Raw genomic sequence first — 18,278 nt, forward strand, 5'->3', positions numbered from 1 at the left:
TAGAGAGTAAGATCCCCTAAGAACTTGATTGAACCTCAGCATAGTGATCCTGCTTGGTCACCTTAGAGCAGGTGGTGGGCCGGCAACGTCGGGCGCATGGGGTCCCCAGCTGATCTCCTCCCTCCCCGTCTTCCTTGGATGGCGGCTGTTTATGCTGGACGTGTGGCCAGAGACGGGTAAGGATCATGTGGAACCTCGGCTACTTAAGACAGAGCCATTGCCATGCTGCAATGAGTCTCAATGACTGGTAAGACTGAGGAATTCTCACTGAACACCTAAGATAGGCAGCGTCCCTTAAACAATCAATAAATAAGGAGGATTCAGATGCAGACAGTGCAGACCCAGTCAGGAGGCCAAGCCCCTGAGGGCCCAAGCGTTGTTGACCGTCCAAACCATAGGCTCTGAGGATTAGACTTTAGCCACCTAGTAGACATAGCAGACTGTCCCTCATCTGATTATTCAGTAATGCTTGTTAGTAATCTCATACATGAGCCGTGGATATCCACAGACAAATGTAAAAACCTTCCCTAAAAGCTGAGACTGTAAATTCCAAAAAGGCAAGTTGCCCCCCCCATCCAAAAAAAAAAAAAAGCTAAAGAGGATAGAGAGAAACACTGTAAACTGATGATATATGGAGGGGATAATAATCAATGTAATGAAACAAGCTATATGAATGGTTGAATGTGAAGCTGATGATGTGCCCTGTAAACTTTCACTCAATGCAAAATAAAAACATTTAATCAAAAAAAAAAAAAATCCTAAGTAAATAAACATTTGTTTTATTTATTAAAAAAAAAAAAAAAAAGAATAGGTGGTGTGATTTTGTGATTTAGATCACACCTTAGTGTAAACAGCTGCTTCTTCCTTTACTTTTTTTTCAATTTGAATGTGTGCCTAGAAGACACAACGGTATATAGCTTATATTAGATTTTAGATTTATCAAAGAATGAGACTGGATCCTTGTTTGTTTCTATTATTTGTAGTCTCTCTTTTTGGGTGAACACTTTTATCTCATTTGAAAAACATGGTTTGGGTCAGCTACTGAAACAAACTGAATAGCTGTAATGCTTCTATTAAAAAATTTTGTATCTGGCTGATGATACTTTTATGGTATGGTGGTGTAGTGTGCCATGGAGTAGGTTCCGGCTCATAGCGACCCTGTGTAGGGTTTCCGAGGCTGTAATTCTTTATGGGAGCTGAAGGCGTCATCTTTCTCCTTCGTAACAGCTGGTAGTTTCGAACTGCTGACCTTGAGGTTAGCAGTCAGACTCGTAACCCCTATGCTACCACAGTCCAAATCAATTTATTAAATATCTACATAGGATTGTAGTCAAATTATTTTAAAATGGTTAACTATGAGATTCCTTAAGAAATACTTTAAAACTTTCTATAAACAAATATTTAGTTGTTAGTACTGCTCAGAGTATTTCTGTATATCAAATTATTAATTGTTTTAAAGTTTTCTATAATATTCAGACTAATTGATGCCTGTGTTTACTATTGTTACCAAATATTTATAAAGCACCCTTTCAGATACTGAGTCATTTTGAGATTTTTTTTGGAAGAGGGGCACATTTATAGAGCTGATTATTTTAGAAAAGCTCACCAGGAATACTATTAACTTCTGTTAATATTTGGAATTGTTCAAATTATAACTGTAACTGTGTCTTCTGGGCACATTTAGCTGAATATTTGATTGAATCCTATGATTGCATAAGCCAAAACAGTCACCCTACTTGATGACACCCTACTTGATTAGGAAAACTCTTATGAATCGGATTCTTTTGATGGTGTAAAGTCTGGCTTATAGTGCAATCCCCTAGCACCTCTAGTCGTCTAGCCGTGCAAACCCAGTACTTGTAGCTCAGCAGTTTGTCCTGTTGTTTTGTTTTTCCCCTACTTAAAAAAATTTGCATGATCTTTGATTTAGTAGCATAATTAAGCTGCAGATTGGAAGCAGAAGCCTCTAATTGCCATATACATACCTCTGTTGGCTTGTCCTGGTGGACCATTCTACCATGAGCTATAGGTCTTCCCCCAAAGTCTTGGAGAAACAGTGCTTTTTTTAAAAACTCATTTTTAACCTGTTAGCCAATGGACCAGCTTTGAACTTTTGTTTTCACTTTGTTTTTGTTTTTTTAAAAAACCAGTTGTCAATCACCAATTGTCTCATACTCTTCTCTGGGGTTACACTTATATTTAAAAGTAAAAACACCCTGATTTTCTTCACTTTTGTTTTCATATACCAGAATCTTTACAGTCAAGCTGTACTTCTAGATGCTGTATTGAAATTGCTGGCAGAGTCGACTCTATACAAACTGAACAGTCTGGCCCCTTGTTTTATTTATAAAGGTTCAATGTATCTATGCCTGCCTACTTCAGTCTGCAAGGGAGTGTCAGAAAGGCCCCGCGCTCGCCGAGCCGTGAGTTACCACTAACTTTTCAGATGTGTTAATGAATGTGGAACAGAAGCAGTTGTGTTGGAAAGGGAAAAAGGAGCAGCAAAAGTAACCATGATAGTAGCAGGCTTGCACACTTAATCATCATTCTCCATTGAGGTGTCAGGACTAACCTGCTTTAACTAGAGACTAACCTACAGAAAACCTATTGTTGAACTGCTCTGAAGCCTTGAGTTTACTGTCTCTGTTGATGGAATTTTATCTACACCAGTTGGTAGATTAAAATGGTTCCTAAGTCTTTGTAACCAAGTTAAAACAATTTGAACAAATCTTGCCCCACCTAAAAATGATAGTATTTTGTTTGCTAAAAGGAGACCATATGAAGAGGTAAAATAAGTTTAACCTTTTTTTATTATTCACATTTGAAATGATGAAAATTGGCTCACTTTCTTGATGGAAGTGTCTAGAGTGCTCCAAGCATCCTATGAAGTACGGAGGTATTTGCAGTGTTTTGTTGCCAACGGTAGGGTTTGCTTCAGTAATTTCACCAGTAGGTTTTCACTCATCAGTGATGACATCAAGGCTATTTCAAGGCTAAAATACAACACATGCCTTAGGACTTAGTATTCTACATAGAAAGAAGAAACACTCTCAGGAGTTATTTCTTTTGTTTTTATAAAGAGATTTTAAAAACAGTTTTAGCTAACATCCATATTTTGTTTGTTAAAGCTTAGTTACCTCCTTTCTTATTCGTAGATTCTTTAAAGTTTCAAGTAGATAGTCATATTTGATAAGCAGTTGGATGCTTCTGTTGCATAGGAGGTATATTGTATTTCGTAAACAGAGAATGAATGTCAGTGTACCAGTTGGGCATCGATAGCACAGACTACATACGATTTGGAGGTATGAGGCCTTGGGAGGCACTAAAGCGAAGGTGTCGTTTAGGCAGTGTGCCTTTGTTTGACTGGTGTGTAAGTCCTTCTTCCAGGTTTGTACACTTTTAAACCCGCTATTCTACCTTCTTAACTCCTCCCAGCAGCAAAAGGGAAACACTTCAGCTGGAACAAAATAGTGGAAGAAGTGGCGCCTGGGTTTCAGTGGGGACTCACAGTGTGTATGAAACGCTGCCAGATTACGTTCTTTGTTTTTCAATGAATGTCAATAACAACCCGATAAATCAATACTTATGTTGAAGGAAACACTGAATACCTATACGTAGAAAATCTTCTAATGGGTTTTCCACAGTGCACTAAACATCTTGGGGCCTCAGTTTCCTCGTCTGCACTATGAAGGAGTTGGACTCAGTAACTTTCAGGTCCACTCCTGCTCTAAAAGTCCTGTGCTTCTCTGTAGTACTCTGTTTCACAGAATGCATTGCTTCCCCACTTTGACGTTTTGAATTACATGTGCAGTTCACATACTGCAACTGCATGTTACCCAAAGCCCTTTTTTATAGATTGTTTGAGGGATTGATCCCTCAATCTGCTTTACCATTGTGTGCTTATAGAGCCACACAGAAAGGACTAGTGATAGTAGGACTCTCAGAAACTAAATGTTTCCCAGTGTTCTCACCTGGAATGTTACCAACTTTTCTATATTACAGGAGATACTACTCGGCAGCGCATCAAATTCAGTGATGACAGAGTATGCAAGAGTCACCTGCTCAACTGCTGCCCGCATGATGTCCTCTCTGGAACTGTACGTATCACCACCAAAGTTTACTGCTTGATATAATTGTCCCCTCTGGAATTATTACATACTATGGCTAGAGGGAGGGCTATTTGCATCCCAGTTTGTTTATTTATGCAAGTGGAGGATTTAAATTTGCAAGAATGGATTTTTTTTTTTTTTTTTTTAAAGGAGTGACTTTGTATTGCTTTAGAATTTCCCCCCCATTTTCCATAGTAGTTTAAAAAAGCATCTTGTATTTTGAATACAGAAATCATTATTGTGATATCCAGCATTTATTTGAACTTAGAAATCAGGAATAATATACTTGATTTTTAAAGTAGTTTCTCTTGCTTTCTTAGGCAAAGTAGACTTTTATCCAAAACAGTTGACGTTATTGTCAAGATGCCTGCATATTTATATGATTAAATTACAGTGGGGAAACAGCATTTTGGTATAAATACTTAAATTTGCATAGCTTAGTCTTGAAGTAATGTTGTCACTTCAAATTCATTTCTACTGCTGACTCCTAATAATTTAAAGGTCACTTATATAGATTCTGTGTTTTGAGACACATATTTCTAGAGGAGTATCATTTTAATTTGTAAGATAAGCCAGATGATGACTGATGACGAGTCTCTAATAGAACAGGATTCAGCCCCCTGACTTGGGGATTTGGTTGACTAACTACTGCAAACAGCTTCCCTTCAGTAGGTGATGATTGGGGGACTTTGGAGTGAGGGGTACAGCTAGCAGAAGCCAGACTTTGAGCGGGCTTCATTTCTGATTTGTCAGAAAGAATTGAAATGTAAGGAGATTTTTGACCTTTTCAGAAATGATGAGTCTCCTTAGCTTAAGTCATCTAAGTGCTGAGCTGAAATGATTCCTTCTTTGGAAGGAATTAAATGACGACATACTCCAAACAGATGAAATAGGACACACCTGTCTTTTTCCCAGTTTGAAAGGTAATTAAAACAATTAGGTTCGAAAGAACAAAAGAGCCCTCTCCCCTTTTTTTTCCAGCAGAATACATCATAAAGCAAGAAATTTGTTAGTTTCTGAGCTCTTGAATTAGGACTCTGAAGATGATAAGCTGATAATGAACCTTCATATCGACTTTTACATGAGTTTCCATCAAGTATTTTCTACTGTGCTGTGATGCTTTTGAAATCTGTAAAACCTTTTAATTATCGTTAGTATGTATTTGATTCTCCACATTCACATTTGATTTTGCTTTATTCTTTTGATAAAGAGTTGGTTTATTGACACATGGAATGAATAGTAGCCAGCTGACATCACAGTTTTACTTTACAGTTAGTTAGATACCTTTTCATTTAGTTCTCAAAACAATTCTGTGAAGTGTGTTGTCCACAGTTTACAGATAAGAAATTAGCTATGATTATATGACATGACTATTCAGAGTCACTCAGTTTTGTCGATTTAAAGTAAAACGAGGACCAAACCTCAACTTTCAGATCTTTGGTTTTGGTCAGCATGAGTTCTCCTCTGCAGAGAATGGTGAGTTCTTATTAAATAAAAAGGATGAATGTTTGGTTTTGGTCTTTCCTTCCTATAAAGTTCTCACTGATGGAATGGAAGGAGGATGCACATTTCCCTCACATTTTACCATCTCTGAACTGTGCATCTTAGAATTGATTTTTGGCAAAGCATTTATCTTAATTGGTAGCATTTTTTTTCTTTATGGTACAGAAAAAAATGGTGATGCCTGAAATTGATAATGACTTGAATTAGATAACAAACTGTTAAGGAAAAGGAAAGTACTTCAAGAGACACACTTATGGAAGGGGGGGGCACTGTCTTGAGACATTGTTAAAGATGGGGTGAACTATAGCAGTGATTCCCTCTGATTCCCTCTTGGAATGTAAGCAACTTATAGTGGACTGGCTGTAAGACTTAGTGAGACTCCTCCAAGTGTGACTTCTTGGGACCCTCACTTTTCCTAAGGAAGTCAACTGTATGACTGGTCCTCATGAAGCTGGCACTTCTAGCCACCCATGCAGAAGCAGTGCTTTTCTAGGATAGTGCTTGCTTCCTGTTTCCTTGTAACAAGAAGAATGAGAAGAACCGACTGCACCTGTTGATATTGTCGTGCTTTCTCTTTATAATCTAGAGGCCACACACCTGTTCTCCTGACCTCATTCCTCAGATTCGTCACTTGCAGCAGAATGGGACTTACTAGTATTCTAGATTATGTAGCAAAAGAATACACAGAAACGTATTCCTTGACTTTTCGTTTTAAAGAGATTAAATGTTCTATCAAGCACTTGGCTGTGGAGAATGTGTATTTAAAAATGTACTCCATATGACATTCTTGTAGAGTTCGGTTTGATGAAAATGCCTTACGACATTTCATTTTTCATTAACTCAGTGGAACTAAGTCTTGAGGTAAATGAATCAGAGGCAGAAAATGTAGCACAAGGGATGAGAAACGAGTGTGTTTTATAGCTGAGGAACTGACTATGCATCAGCGATATGGGTAGTTTTCCAATTCTCCTGGAATTTTGTTTGAGACTCACTCTTTTCTCCCTCTGGCACACTGGTTTTTCCCTGTCTGCTATGCAGACAATAGACAGCACTTTCTCAGAGAGGGACAAAACAGAAACCTCTGCAGTGATCACTTCTTTTGCAGGGCTTTATTTCTGGTGAGTAGCTTTCACAGGAAAGATGAGGATAATGAAGTGTCTTAAAAAGTCTTTCTCTCTCATTCCTAGTGTTCTGGAAGAAAAATCATGATGGCAGTAATTCACAGAAGGCATTTGCCTTTGTCATCTAAAGCTGCTGTAACAAATGCCACAAGTGGGTGACTGTAACCGTCTCTCATGCCACTATAGCAGAAAGACCACAAAGCGGTGACTTTCAAAGCAAATGTGTTTTTTCACAATTTAGGAAACGAGGAGTCCAAAATCTAGGAGAAGAACTCTGTCAACTTAGAGGAAGGTCCTTGTCTCTTCAGCATCTGCTTCAAACTCACTCTCTTCCATTGAGTTGATTCTGACTTGTGGTGGTGGTGGTGATGTGCCGTGGAGTTGGTTTTGACTCAGAGTGACCCTGTAAGGGTTAACAAGGCTGTAAATCTTTATGGGAGCAGAACGTCTCATCTTTCTCCCGTGGAATAGCTGGTAATTTCTAACTGCTGACCTTGAGGTTAGCAACCGAATTCGTAACGAATATAGAGTATCCAAGGTTTTAAAACCTTATCTTTTTCATGCAGAGTGGCTGGTGGTGGGCTCGAGCTACTGACTTTGCAGTGATGTCCAGTGCTCATCCTACATTGCCACCAGGGCACCTTTTGGCATCCACCAGTAGGCTTCAAAGAGTCCATGGAAAAATGGAAGCACTTCTTATATTATCCCTTCTGTTTCCTTCAACTTGTTATTCTCTTATACTCAAAGAGATTGACTCAAGACTACTCTAATGGAACCCTGTCTCAGTAACATAACAAAGACAACCCATTCCCAAATGGGGCTTTAAACACAGCGTAAAATCAGAATCAGAGATGGTCACCAAAACACCACTGCCACTGAGTTAATTCCAACTCATAGCAATCCTTTACTGGATTTATGTGACTGTAAATCTTTATGGGAGCAGGCAACCTCATCTTTTTCTCCTACGGACCAGCAGGTGGGTTTGAGCCACTGACTTTGCTTTTAGCTGCCCAACATCTAACTCATGGTGCCACCAGGGTTCCTTAGGGATGTTCACAGGATCCTGAAACTGAGATCTGCATTCCTGGAAATGTATACTCTTTGCAGATGCCTCCCAAACTCAGACATTGCCACTAGTAATTTTATTGTAGCCCTCCCTCATCAGAGAATATAATTTTAGTGTTGAAGTGCCCCCAGACACTCAGCATTTTCTAGACAAAGGCCATTCGTTTTACAGGTGGGGAAAATGAAGGCACAGGAATATTGTGCTTGTCAAATGTTTCACAATGGTAGGTTCACAGAGGGTTCTGGAAACACCCTGCCAGAATCACAGGTTTACTTAAGTAAATCTAAATACTATCGAAAGTATGGGGGTTTTGGTCATCTTTAAGATAACACATTGGAAGTGACTTTGAGACACTCTGGCTTCTTGGAGATATCTCAGGGACTTGTCATGTGGAACTAGGCCAGTCTCTTCTTTTGCCACTAAAATTTTACATGTAATCATTTTCTATAAAGTTTTGTGTGAAAATGTAGCTCTGCTGCTCAAAAAGGGGAGATTTCAGAAAACATCTCAAAATGCCATATTTTTAATGCAAATAGCACAAGCGATACACTTTTTGTAACCCTTCACACATTCGTTTCCTAGGAGTGTAATGTGCATGTGTCTGTTATGTATGTGGGTGCGTTATTTGTGAGAACATGACATTGGAGACAGGCTTAGGAATTTTGACATTATTAAACGCATTATTAAAAGTTCATCTTCCTTTTTTGAAGGGATTAGAGGAGAGTATTGGTTACTCACAAGTTCTCAGTGACTTGATTTTATGTTGTCCCAGTAGGTTCTGGGTTTTATCCAAGTATCATTTTTACTAATTGAAACTCTTTATTGCTTCTCTTGACTTTCTATTAAGGCTTGGTCTAAAGTCAGTTTATTGGGTAAACACAAAGCTGAATGTTAAAACTGCTGAAGTCTCTTTGATAGTACATACGCAAAAGAACCATCAGCACATGGAGAAACAGAATAAGTGATAAGAAGTAGACCTGCACAAAATGCCCTCCACCAGCCACCACCATGTAAGTTTCACGAGGGCAGGGACCTGGTTTTTATTGGTGCTGTATTCTAGTGTTGGCACCTGCAGCAGAGCTTCTGACTGGCTGATCTGTCTGAAAGCAGAGTGCTAAATAAAGCTGGTATCAAACAGAGCTTTAGACATGAATGGTTATTCATAGATGAGGAGCCATAGAGCATGTTACTTTTGTTAAAATAGGTCAGCAGTTGCAAATATGCACAAATGAGATTGTGGATTCTTTTATGTGTAAATAATATCTTCCTCAGAAATGGTGTTGGGGGCTACTTTGGTATTTATCAGGTGTGTTTTAGTATTAGTCCAAATTATTGGCTTGATTTTGGGGGCTGGCAACAAATTTCTAGAACTTCCAGTTGGCAAAATCCCATTTTTTCTTCCTTTCCCAGTTTGATTTTGAACTGTATTATGTCCTTATGTGGAGTGTGGTGGCTTTTTAGGATAGGCATGGGACTGCTAACCTTAAGATCGGTGGTGGTGTGAGCCCACCAGTTGCTCCACAGGAGAAAGTTGAGGCGTTCTGTTCTTACAAAGATTTTAAGCCTCAGAAACCGTATACAGGGTCACCATGAGTTGATTTGAAGGCTCTTTAAGAACCACAAAATGTCCTTATATAATACTCTACTTTTGGTGTTTTGTTTTTTATCAGTCTGCTATAAAAACACCTTGGTGCCTATGAAAGGAGACTTACTAAAAACTTCACTTGGGATAATTAAGAGGTTACTGTCAAACTTTTAAGTCCTGAATAAGTGTTTGGGGCATTGTTAGTAAACAGGCATGTGAGTATTCTGAGCTGTTCACTTGGAGTATACATGTGATGCAGCCCACAGATTGAGACAACTGAGCACCTTCAGCCTGGAGACTAGCTGGCAGAGTAGGGTGCTGCTAGGCACCTTTGTGCTGAGGCTTGCTGGTTGAATAGGGTATTCCTGAACACTTTTAATCTGTAGAGCTGAAAAAGCTTGATAACTCTTGCCTGAGCACCACAGGGGTTTATAGGGCCAGTTGCTAACCACTTCCAGTCCACCATGCTTTTGTAAATAAAGTTTTATTAGAATACAGCATGCTCATATGTGTATTTGTTGCCTATGGCTGCTTTTGTACTCACAAAGGATTGGAGTAGTTAGGACTGAGACCAAATGGCCTGCAAAATCAGAAGTACCAGGGAGCTTTGAAAAGTTTTGGGGAAAATCCATTATCTTTTTAGTTGTGTTTTTCTGTGAACTTTCTATATGGAAAAGATTTGAAAGGCTTGCTTGAGGGGCTACTGAGAAGGGCTTGTCCTGAGTGAGGAACTGAACCCCTGAGCATTTCTGAACCTGAATTGTAACAGTTGCTTCAATTGTAAAAAAACAACCAGAATCTTGAGTATCATTGTCCATGAGTTCTATGTGGCCCTAGCAGTGAATTCTCCAACCCAGCAGAGAAGTAGAGGGTATCCTGGAGAGGACACTGAAGTCAGAATTGGTAAAACAGTTACAGGACAGAGGCATGTCTGCCTCCACCTCCTAAGACTGATAACACCAACATAAGAACATACTCATTTACATAGATAGAATTAATATACTTTAGGCTTACAGAGGTGTTGTTTTTAAAAAGTTGACCCAAAGATCTTGTTCTCACTGGGGTGGTCAGCACATGCATCCAGTACTGCATTGATTAAATACAAATATAGATGCATCTTGTTAAGTGCTGTAGCGTGTAAGCCGACTCATACTGACCCTGTATAGGGTTTGCTGAGGAGAGGCTGCTGAATTTGAACCTCCGACCTTGCATTTTCCTGCAGCTCTTTGTAGGATGAATGATGACACTGATGTCTGATAGTCATAAATCAAATATAAATTAATGGTACTTTCAGCTTTCATTCTGCAGTATTATTGAGTCTAAGGGAGAAATCTTTTAACTTCTGTTTTAAAAATGAAAATGCACATAACATTTCATATACTGACTCAACATTTTTTAGGTGCACAATTTAGTGATACCAGTTACATTAATTGTCTTGTGCAACTATCATGCATAATCATTGCCAAGTTTTCTGTTTAATTTTTTAATAGAAAATTGCAAACATGCTAGTAAACTAGCTTCCGTAATTGTTTTACACATAGCCACATGATTTCATTGCTCACCACATGTCTCCTTTCCGTTTGCTAAAGCTTTGGCCCCATTGTTAGGATGGTTGCGGGAACTCGAGATAGAAAGCAACAAAGGCAGATTGTTCCTTCTTTCTCTCTCTCATTTAAAAAAAAAAAAAAGGAAACAGGACAGTGCTTTTGTTTATTTGACCAAGATCAGTTAATTCACTACAATAGTGTGGAACATGTATCCCAAGGTCAGATAACAGTGTATTTTCCATCAAGTATTCAGTCAACAGCTAAATTTGACTTTAACTCTATTGTATCCTTGAAAGTTAAAATAGATTATAATTTGATTTCTTTATTTTTAACTTTTCATTGTGAGGTGAGTGAAGGTTCACAGACAAGATCATCAGCTTTACATTCAACAAATCACATGCTTTGTCTCATCTTAATGATTGCAGTCCCCTCCCGGCAACAACAGTTATCCTATTTCCTCCTTGTGGCTTCCCTTTTACATCTTAAATTTCACGAATGAACAAACCAAAAATATTTGATGTGCACATACAAAACAAAACAAAAATACATGTTCATTTAAATGTCCAAAGGGCACATTGTGCAAGTTAGCCTCCTGCCTGTAGGCACACAGCCTTCCTCAGTTCATGGACCTACAGACAGCTGCTCTGTTTCTCCATGCCATCGCCTCTGCCACCATCTCTGCTGTCTCCACTCATGTTCGTCCTTCTTGATGGTCCTGGGATTGTCTGTTCCTGAAATAAAAGATTACCTACTCCCCCTTTGAGTTACATATCTTCTACAATTATAATTATGATAATCACAATCCTAAAAATTATAGTTGGATCATAAAGTCATATCAGCATCACCCCCCCCATCCCCCTTTTGCCAGATCCATCTAGAAAAGAGGAAAACTATTTAGTGGGGGATTTTACCTTTACTCTTATTCTGTCTGAAACTAAGTACACTCAGGAAAGCTTGTAAGCCAATAACTTCTTTGTGCTTTATAGTCCTGCCCCCCCCCCATTTTGATAGCTAATGTCTAGATTGCCTGTTCTTATCAGCCCAGTGTACCGAGGAAACAAGCTTGTTCTTTGAAATGACGATGAATTCTTTGATTCTAGTTGGAATTTTGAGTAACTGCATTCATAGCAAAGGTTCCGTTCATCAAATTGTAGCAATTTACACTTGCTCACAGTAGCAAGTGTCTTACTTCATCTGGTCGAATTCTGGTCACCTAACCTACCAAACTAGTTCAAATGGGTACTACCTGCAAATTTGGGAGTTCATGCACGCCTCCTTGCACTTCAGACCAGCTGGTTGCTTCACTGTCAGCTCTAACCCTCAGCTTTGTTCCTTATTAACAGAGCAGGAAGAAGGGAGTCTTGGGAAGCAGATTGATATATTCCAGTGTTATCTTTTTCTGTATAGTGATTCTTAATAAATGCTCTTAACTCGGAATCCAGACTGAATCCTCTCAGTAATCTAACCCCTCAGCGAGTCAGGTATTTGTGAGAGAAATGCAGTTCTGTTAGCACGGTGGTGTATTGTTGAGGCCATTCCTGGGACAGCACCAGTTCTTAGAACACAATGTACCAGAAACAGCTGGCAGTGGTGAAGACTGGAAACAAGCAAAACTATTGGTAATGTACATGCGACTAACCACACACATTGAAATGTGTGCTCACTGGACCTAGTGTTTACATTGGAATGAGTTCTGTCATGTACAGGTGGCAAGACCAAATGACTCCATGAAATCATGTCTAGTCTGAGGATTCTTACTCGTGGTGATGGTGGTGGTAGTTTGCTGTTGAGTTGGTTCCTACTCATAGTGACTCTATATAGGATTTCCGAGGAGTGACTAGTATGTTTGAACCACCAATTCTGCAGTTAGCAGTCCAGTGCTTATTCTACAGTGCCTTACCTGGCCTCCCTTGCAGATAAGATATATGGAAATCTAACATGGAGGTTGGTCAGTTTTGTAATATCTGCTGGACTTAAATGAGTCATCCCAGGAAGGGGGATTTCATTATCATCAAGAAAGAAGAGTCAGGGGTGGAGCCTCTCCTTTGGACGGTGTGTGTGTGTGTCGAACCTCAATCCAAGAGACAAATGGCCCTGTGAGAAGCAAGATCAGAACCTAGAGTGCAAGATGGCCTTCCCAACCAATGGCGTGAGGAAACAAAAAAAGCCTTCAAGCTGAAGGCTTGGTGGTGGAGTGGAGTTCGGTGCCTCTGGACACTTGCCTGAGCCCAATCAAGTGGCCAAGGACCAGACAGACTTGCCTGTAGGTACAGCTGATAGGAGGTTGTCCTGATTGTAGCAGTGTATGCTTAGTCATTTCTGATCCTACCTGCGAACCACAGGGGTCGGCAGTTCAAACTCACCAGCTGCTCTTTGGAAACCCTGTACAGGGTCACTATGAGTCAGAATCGACTGGACAACACTTATAACAAACATCCTTAATAGACCCCAAAATCCTAAGTGAAGTCTGTGTGTCTATTGCAATGAATTATTGAACCCAGTGTAGAGGGTTGCTTAAACTGTAAAAAGATGAGGGTGGAGCCATCTCTGACTTGTAGCAATCAGCTTCTTCGGGGGCAGCAGATGCTGATAACCTCGATTTTTCTCTGTGCTCCCTGAAGTTATAGGAAGTTCTATACTGCCCCTGCATCATATTTGGAGGGGGCATGGGCAGTTCTGACAGGTGGTTGGGGAAACTGTCTTGAAAGTGACATCTGAAGAGATCTGAATGGTAGGAACACAGTTATTCCCAGGTGGCAGGGGGTTTGCCATATGTTGATAGAGCTCATACACATAATCTTCGGGTGGTTTTATATGTAGTCAGAAATCTAAAGTGTGTATACCCAGTGAATGCTCCGTAGTCTTCTCTGCCCACCTGACTTAGTTTTGTCATCACTGGACGCTTCTCATTTTGCTGGCTTCTTTTTCTCTGCCTTGCTCAGAATTCCATAGATTGTGATCTGCCTGGCTATAGCACATGATTTTCTTAGCTGGTAGCAGTTAACTTTGGAGTCCTAGTATGGCACCTGTTTAGTACACTGCTGTTTTCTTTATAGGAGCCCTGGTGGCATATAGTGGGTTGTGTGTTGTGTGGCCAACCACACAGTCAGCAGTTCAAATCTACCAGTCACTCCTCTGGAGAAATGTAAGGCTTTCTGCTCCCATAAAGATTTACAGCTGTGGAAACCTTTTACAGGGTTGCTGTGGGTCGGAACTGACTCCATGGTGCACAGCATTTCCACCAATTTGTGTATGTGCATATTTTGTCTTTCCAGTTATATGGGATTGTCTGTGGGCAGGGGCTCCTGTTTTAATTTGTCTGTGTTTGTAGATCCTGGTCAGAAATTGACAAAAGTATTCCTCGTTACAGTCTGTCAAACAAACCTAGAAAAATTCTTCTTTTTGAACCATCTCAGGGATTGTGAGAGTGGGGTGGGGTGGGCAGTTAGGGATTGAAAGTTGTGGCAGGGCAGAGGTCTGCCTCCTTCCAGCACCTAGCTTGAGAACTAGCTAATTCCAGTGCCAGAACCTAAATTGGCAAATCAGAACCTTAAATTTTTGTTTTAAAACAATAGTGACCTATCTGAAATGCATGCCCATATTTCCATATTATAAGAGGCTTTCTCTTGTTGGTGAACAGTTGAGTCTGGAACTAGTGTTTGAAGCTGGATAAGAGGGATATTTGAAAGGTCCAGAGCTGAGGATCCAAGTGTAGCTGACTCCTGTTGTTGAAAGCAGGTGGGCGGGGATTGGAGCCATTTGTGGTTGAAGCTGCTTGTCCTGTAGCATGCCTTTCTCCTGCTGCTGTTCAATCCATTAGAAACTGTACCATCATCACCATCTAGTCTGCTATTCCTTGCTGCCTTTCCACTTGATCTAAATTATTCCTGTGTTTCCACAACATATCAAGAGGATGAAAATCCAAGAAGAACATGGAAACATTAAAACCATGAGGAAACTCACAAGAAAGAACACAAAAAGCATGAATTCAACACAGGAAGACACACAGAACAAAGAAAGCAGCAACACCACACAAAAAAGTAATGGCAGCAATTAATCCATACCTATCGATAATTACCCTGAGTGTAAACAGATTAAATGCACCTGTTACGAGACAGAGTGAGGCGGAATGGATAAGAAAACAAGATCCTTCAATATACTGTCTGCAAGAGACTAAATTATTATTGTGTTTCACATTTTGGTGTTTTTTGCCCTTGTCCTTTCTTGTGAGGTATGGGAAGAATTACTGTTTTATGCAAATTGAATATGGAAATAATTTGCAGTTAGAATTATTGCACAACACTAACAATGTAACCAGTGTCACTGAATCATGTGATCAAAGTGTTTCCCAGTATGAGTAATGTTAAGTGCCACTGAGTCAGTCCCAACTCATTGCGACCGTGTACAGGGTTTCCAAGGAGCAGCTGGTGAGTTTGAATTGCTGACCCTATGGTTCAAAGTCCAGTGTCGATCCTGCAGTGCCACACCAGGCGTTGTGTGCAAATACTTGGAAGGCTTAAATGGGGTAGGGGTCCGAAGTACATCAGTCGGTATGTATTTCCTGGAGCAAACAGGAAGGAGAAGTGTTTTTTAGTTTTGTTTTCAGCATTGCTAAATAAAATCGTCACGAACTTGTCAAGAGAGGTTTGTTTTAAAAGTTTGATGAAAGTTCTTGTTTATATGATTAAGACCGTTTATAGATACATATTCCACTGTTCCTGAGTACTTTCCTACCCCAGCCCCCCTCCCCTCACTCCCCTGCCCCTCCAGTTAGTTTTCCTTTGCTGCTGCTGCTGTTATGTTGTAGTTAAGTGCCTTGGAGTAGATTCCAACTCCTAATGACCCTGTATAGGGTATTGGAGGAATGGCTGGTAGGTTTCAACCACCTCCCTTGTGGTTAGCAGCCCAGTACTTCTCCTCCAGCACCACCCCCGGACCCCTGCTGCGGCTGTACTTACTCTTCGACAAGGACACTTGTCAGTTGGATTAGGAAAGCCAGAGTCCATGGAGTCTTCTCTAGGCTCTTGTGTCTGTGCCATACCGCCTGGTGTTAGTTAAGATTTCCTTATGTTCTCTCAGATTTTATCCAAATGGAAACATTATGTGTCACAGATTTACACTCCCCATGTAGTCCATTCTTTTCTCTTGGTGGCATAATTGCTTCTTTGTGTTTGAAAGGACAGTTGATGACAGTTTTGTTTGCCATCTGTGATCCAGGCAGTTAGCCTGTTGATGGAGGCTGGTATGTGATGGTCGGGAAGCACTACTGAGCCCAGTTACAGGATGGGGTGCTCAGTTTTGCTCAGCAATTACTAGCTGATGGTCTTTGGAAAGTTCCTTGTCTTCTCTTATCCTGGATGTCCATGGAGCCCATGATTTCAGAAAGGCTTCTTGCTCCCATGAAGATTCACAGCCTCGGAAACCCTACACAGGGTCACTGTGAGTCAAAACCCGCTCCACAGCACACATCTACCAGCACCCTGCTTTAAATAGTATTCTTGCCAACCTTCCATTTTTGCCTCCTTCACTTCCTTTGCCTTTCCTTTTCTAATTTGACAATTATGGCCTTCTTCTTGGGTTGTGGACATCACCACACTTACCCTTGGTCTTTTTTTTTTTAGCTTCTGGTTACTGGTCCACTCAGGAGATTTTATCATCATTTCTGTCTAGTATCCCAGCACTCTTCTTTACCTGCAGAGTGAAATCTGCTTTTGTTGAATGCAATTCAAAATCTTTTACAGTTTAGTCGGAGCTTGCACACTGGCAGTCTGGGGGCCAGTATCACCTTGTCCCTGCTTTTCCACCTTTTCTTCCCATCCTCTAACAGAGCAGGTAACGTGCCTGAGAAGCCTCTTCTCTGGGAGTGTTTGCTCAGCCTAGTTTCCCTCAAGTCTCTTCTTCCACTTTTCCTACTCAGATCCTCTTTGGGGATTTTACTGTACTGCCTTTCATTGTTTCCATAAGTTCTTAGAAAAATGGAATTTCTTGTTCAATGTGGTTGAGTGTGTTTTAATAGTAATGGGTTTGCAAAGCTAGGTCTTAATAAAGGAGGGGAAATAAGAGAAATGGATCATTTTATCTTCTTGTGAGGTTTAGAGCCATTTGGGGAGATAACACTCACTTTTGGAATTTCTAAAGCAAGCAGTTTACAAATTGCTATGTTAAACAGCACTTAGTGTAAAATGATGGGGACTAGGAAAGAGAAGGGAGTTGGTCAAGATTTTGTTGAGAAGGATTTATGGTAGAGGACAGAACAGGTAGACTGAATTCCTAAAGTTTCATTTTTAAAAAAGTCTTTTTTTTCCCCCACTTACAATCTGTTATGGATTGAATTATGCCCCCAGATATTTTATAAACCCTAATCACAATGCCTGTGGTTTGTAATGAGATAGGGTTAATGTGGTGGTCTGTTTTAAGTCAGTCTCTTCTGAGATACAAAAGCAATTAAGCTTGTAACTAAAGGCAAGAGTCAGGTCAGCTAGATGCCAGGACACCAAAGAGCAGAATCTCCTAAGAGAAGAGGACTTTTCTCTAGAGCCCGCAGAGAAGGAATACCTACCCTTAGAGCTGGTACCCTGAATTTGGACTTCTAGCCCCCTAAACTGATTCCTGGTGTGCCACCGTAGGATAAAGCAGTGGACTATAAGATCACTTTGAACTCGGAAATCCTATGCAGGGTCGCTAAGAGTCAGAATGGACTTGACAGCACTTAATAGCAGCAGGCCCCTAAACAATGAGAAAACTCTGATTGGATTTATGTTATAGTAGCACTACATAATTCAGATGCAGTCTTAATAATTTAGATATCTACTAATTGGTCCTGGTAAGGCACTATAGGATAGGAATAGGACTGGTGACCGCAAGGTTGGCAATTCAAACCCACCAGTCGCTCCTCGCAAACACTATACAAGGTGGCTATGGATAGGGACTGACATGATGTTGAGTCATTTCTGACTCATATTGGCCCTATAGGACAGAGTACAGTTGGTCAGCCTGAAGTCAGACTCCCTGGTACAGGGTCAAGTCTTGTCCAAACACAGCCCAGTTCACGTTTGGGAGGAGAATGTCTAAATTCCTCTCTTCTGGGATTGTACTAATCAGATAGTTATGTTTCCATGCCTAATAGAATATATGGAGAAAGGGCAGGGGAAGGGACTGGGAACAAAGGGTACTTAAAAGTGGAAAGCCCCCTGAAGACAGTGGACATCATCTGTTGCCCAGGTGCCAGAGAACAGCCCTCACCGTCTGCCCCACTGTGCTAGCTTACCAGAACTGCAGGCCACTACAGAGGGTAGTCCTCTCCACAGGAGGCATATACTGTAGGATCCTACGAGCCATCGAATCCAT

At 40.5% G+C, this 18,278-nt stretch overlaps 1 protein-coding gene across 2 annotated transcripts in view; it reads left to right on the forward strand.

The window, feature by feature from the left end:
* LUC7L2 (LUC7-like 2 (S. cerevisiae)) overlaps nt 1-18,278 on the forward strand; it is a 61,795-nt gene that overhangs the window by 14,482 nt on the left and 29,035 nt on the right. For both annotated transcript variants that reach the window (XM_006861168.1, XM_006861169.1), the window contains exon 2: nt 4,003-4,097. In XM_006861168.1, coding sequence (XP_006861230.1) covers nt 4,003-4,097 — 95 coding nt within the window. The remainder of the gene's footprint in view (nt 1-4,002; nt 4,098-18,278) is intronic.

The sequence above is a fragment of the Chrysochloris asiatica genome, unplaced genomic scaffold, assembly GCF_000296735.1.
Source record: "Chrysochloris asiatica unplaced genomic scaffold, ChrAsi1.0 scaffold00041, whole genome shotgun sequence".
NCBI lineage: Eukaryota > Metazoa > Chordata > Mammalia > Afrosoricida > Chrysochloridae > Chrysochloris > Chrysochloris asiatica.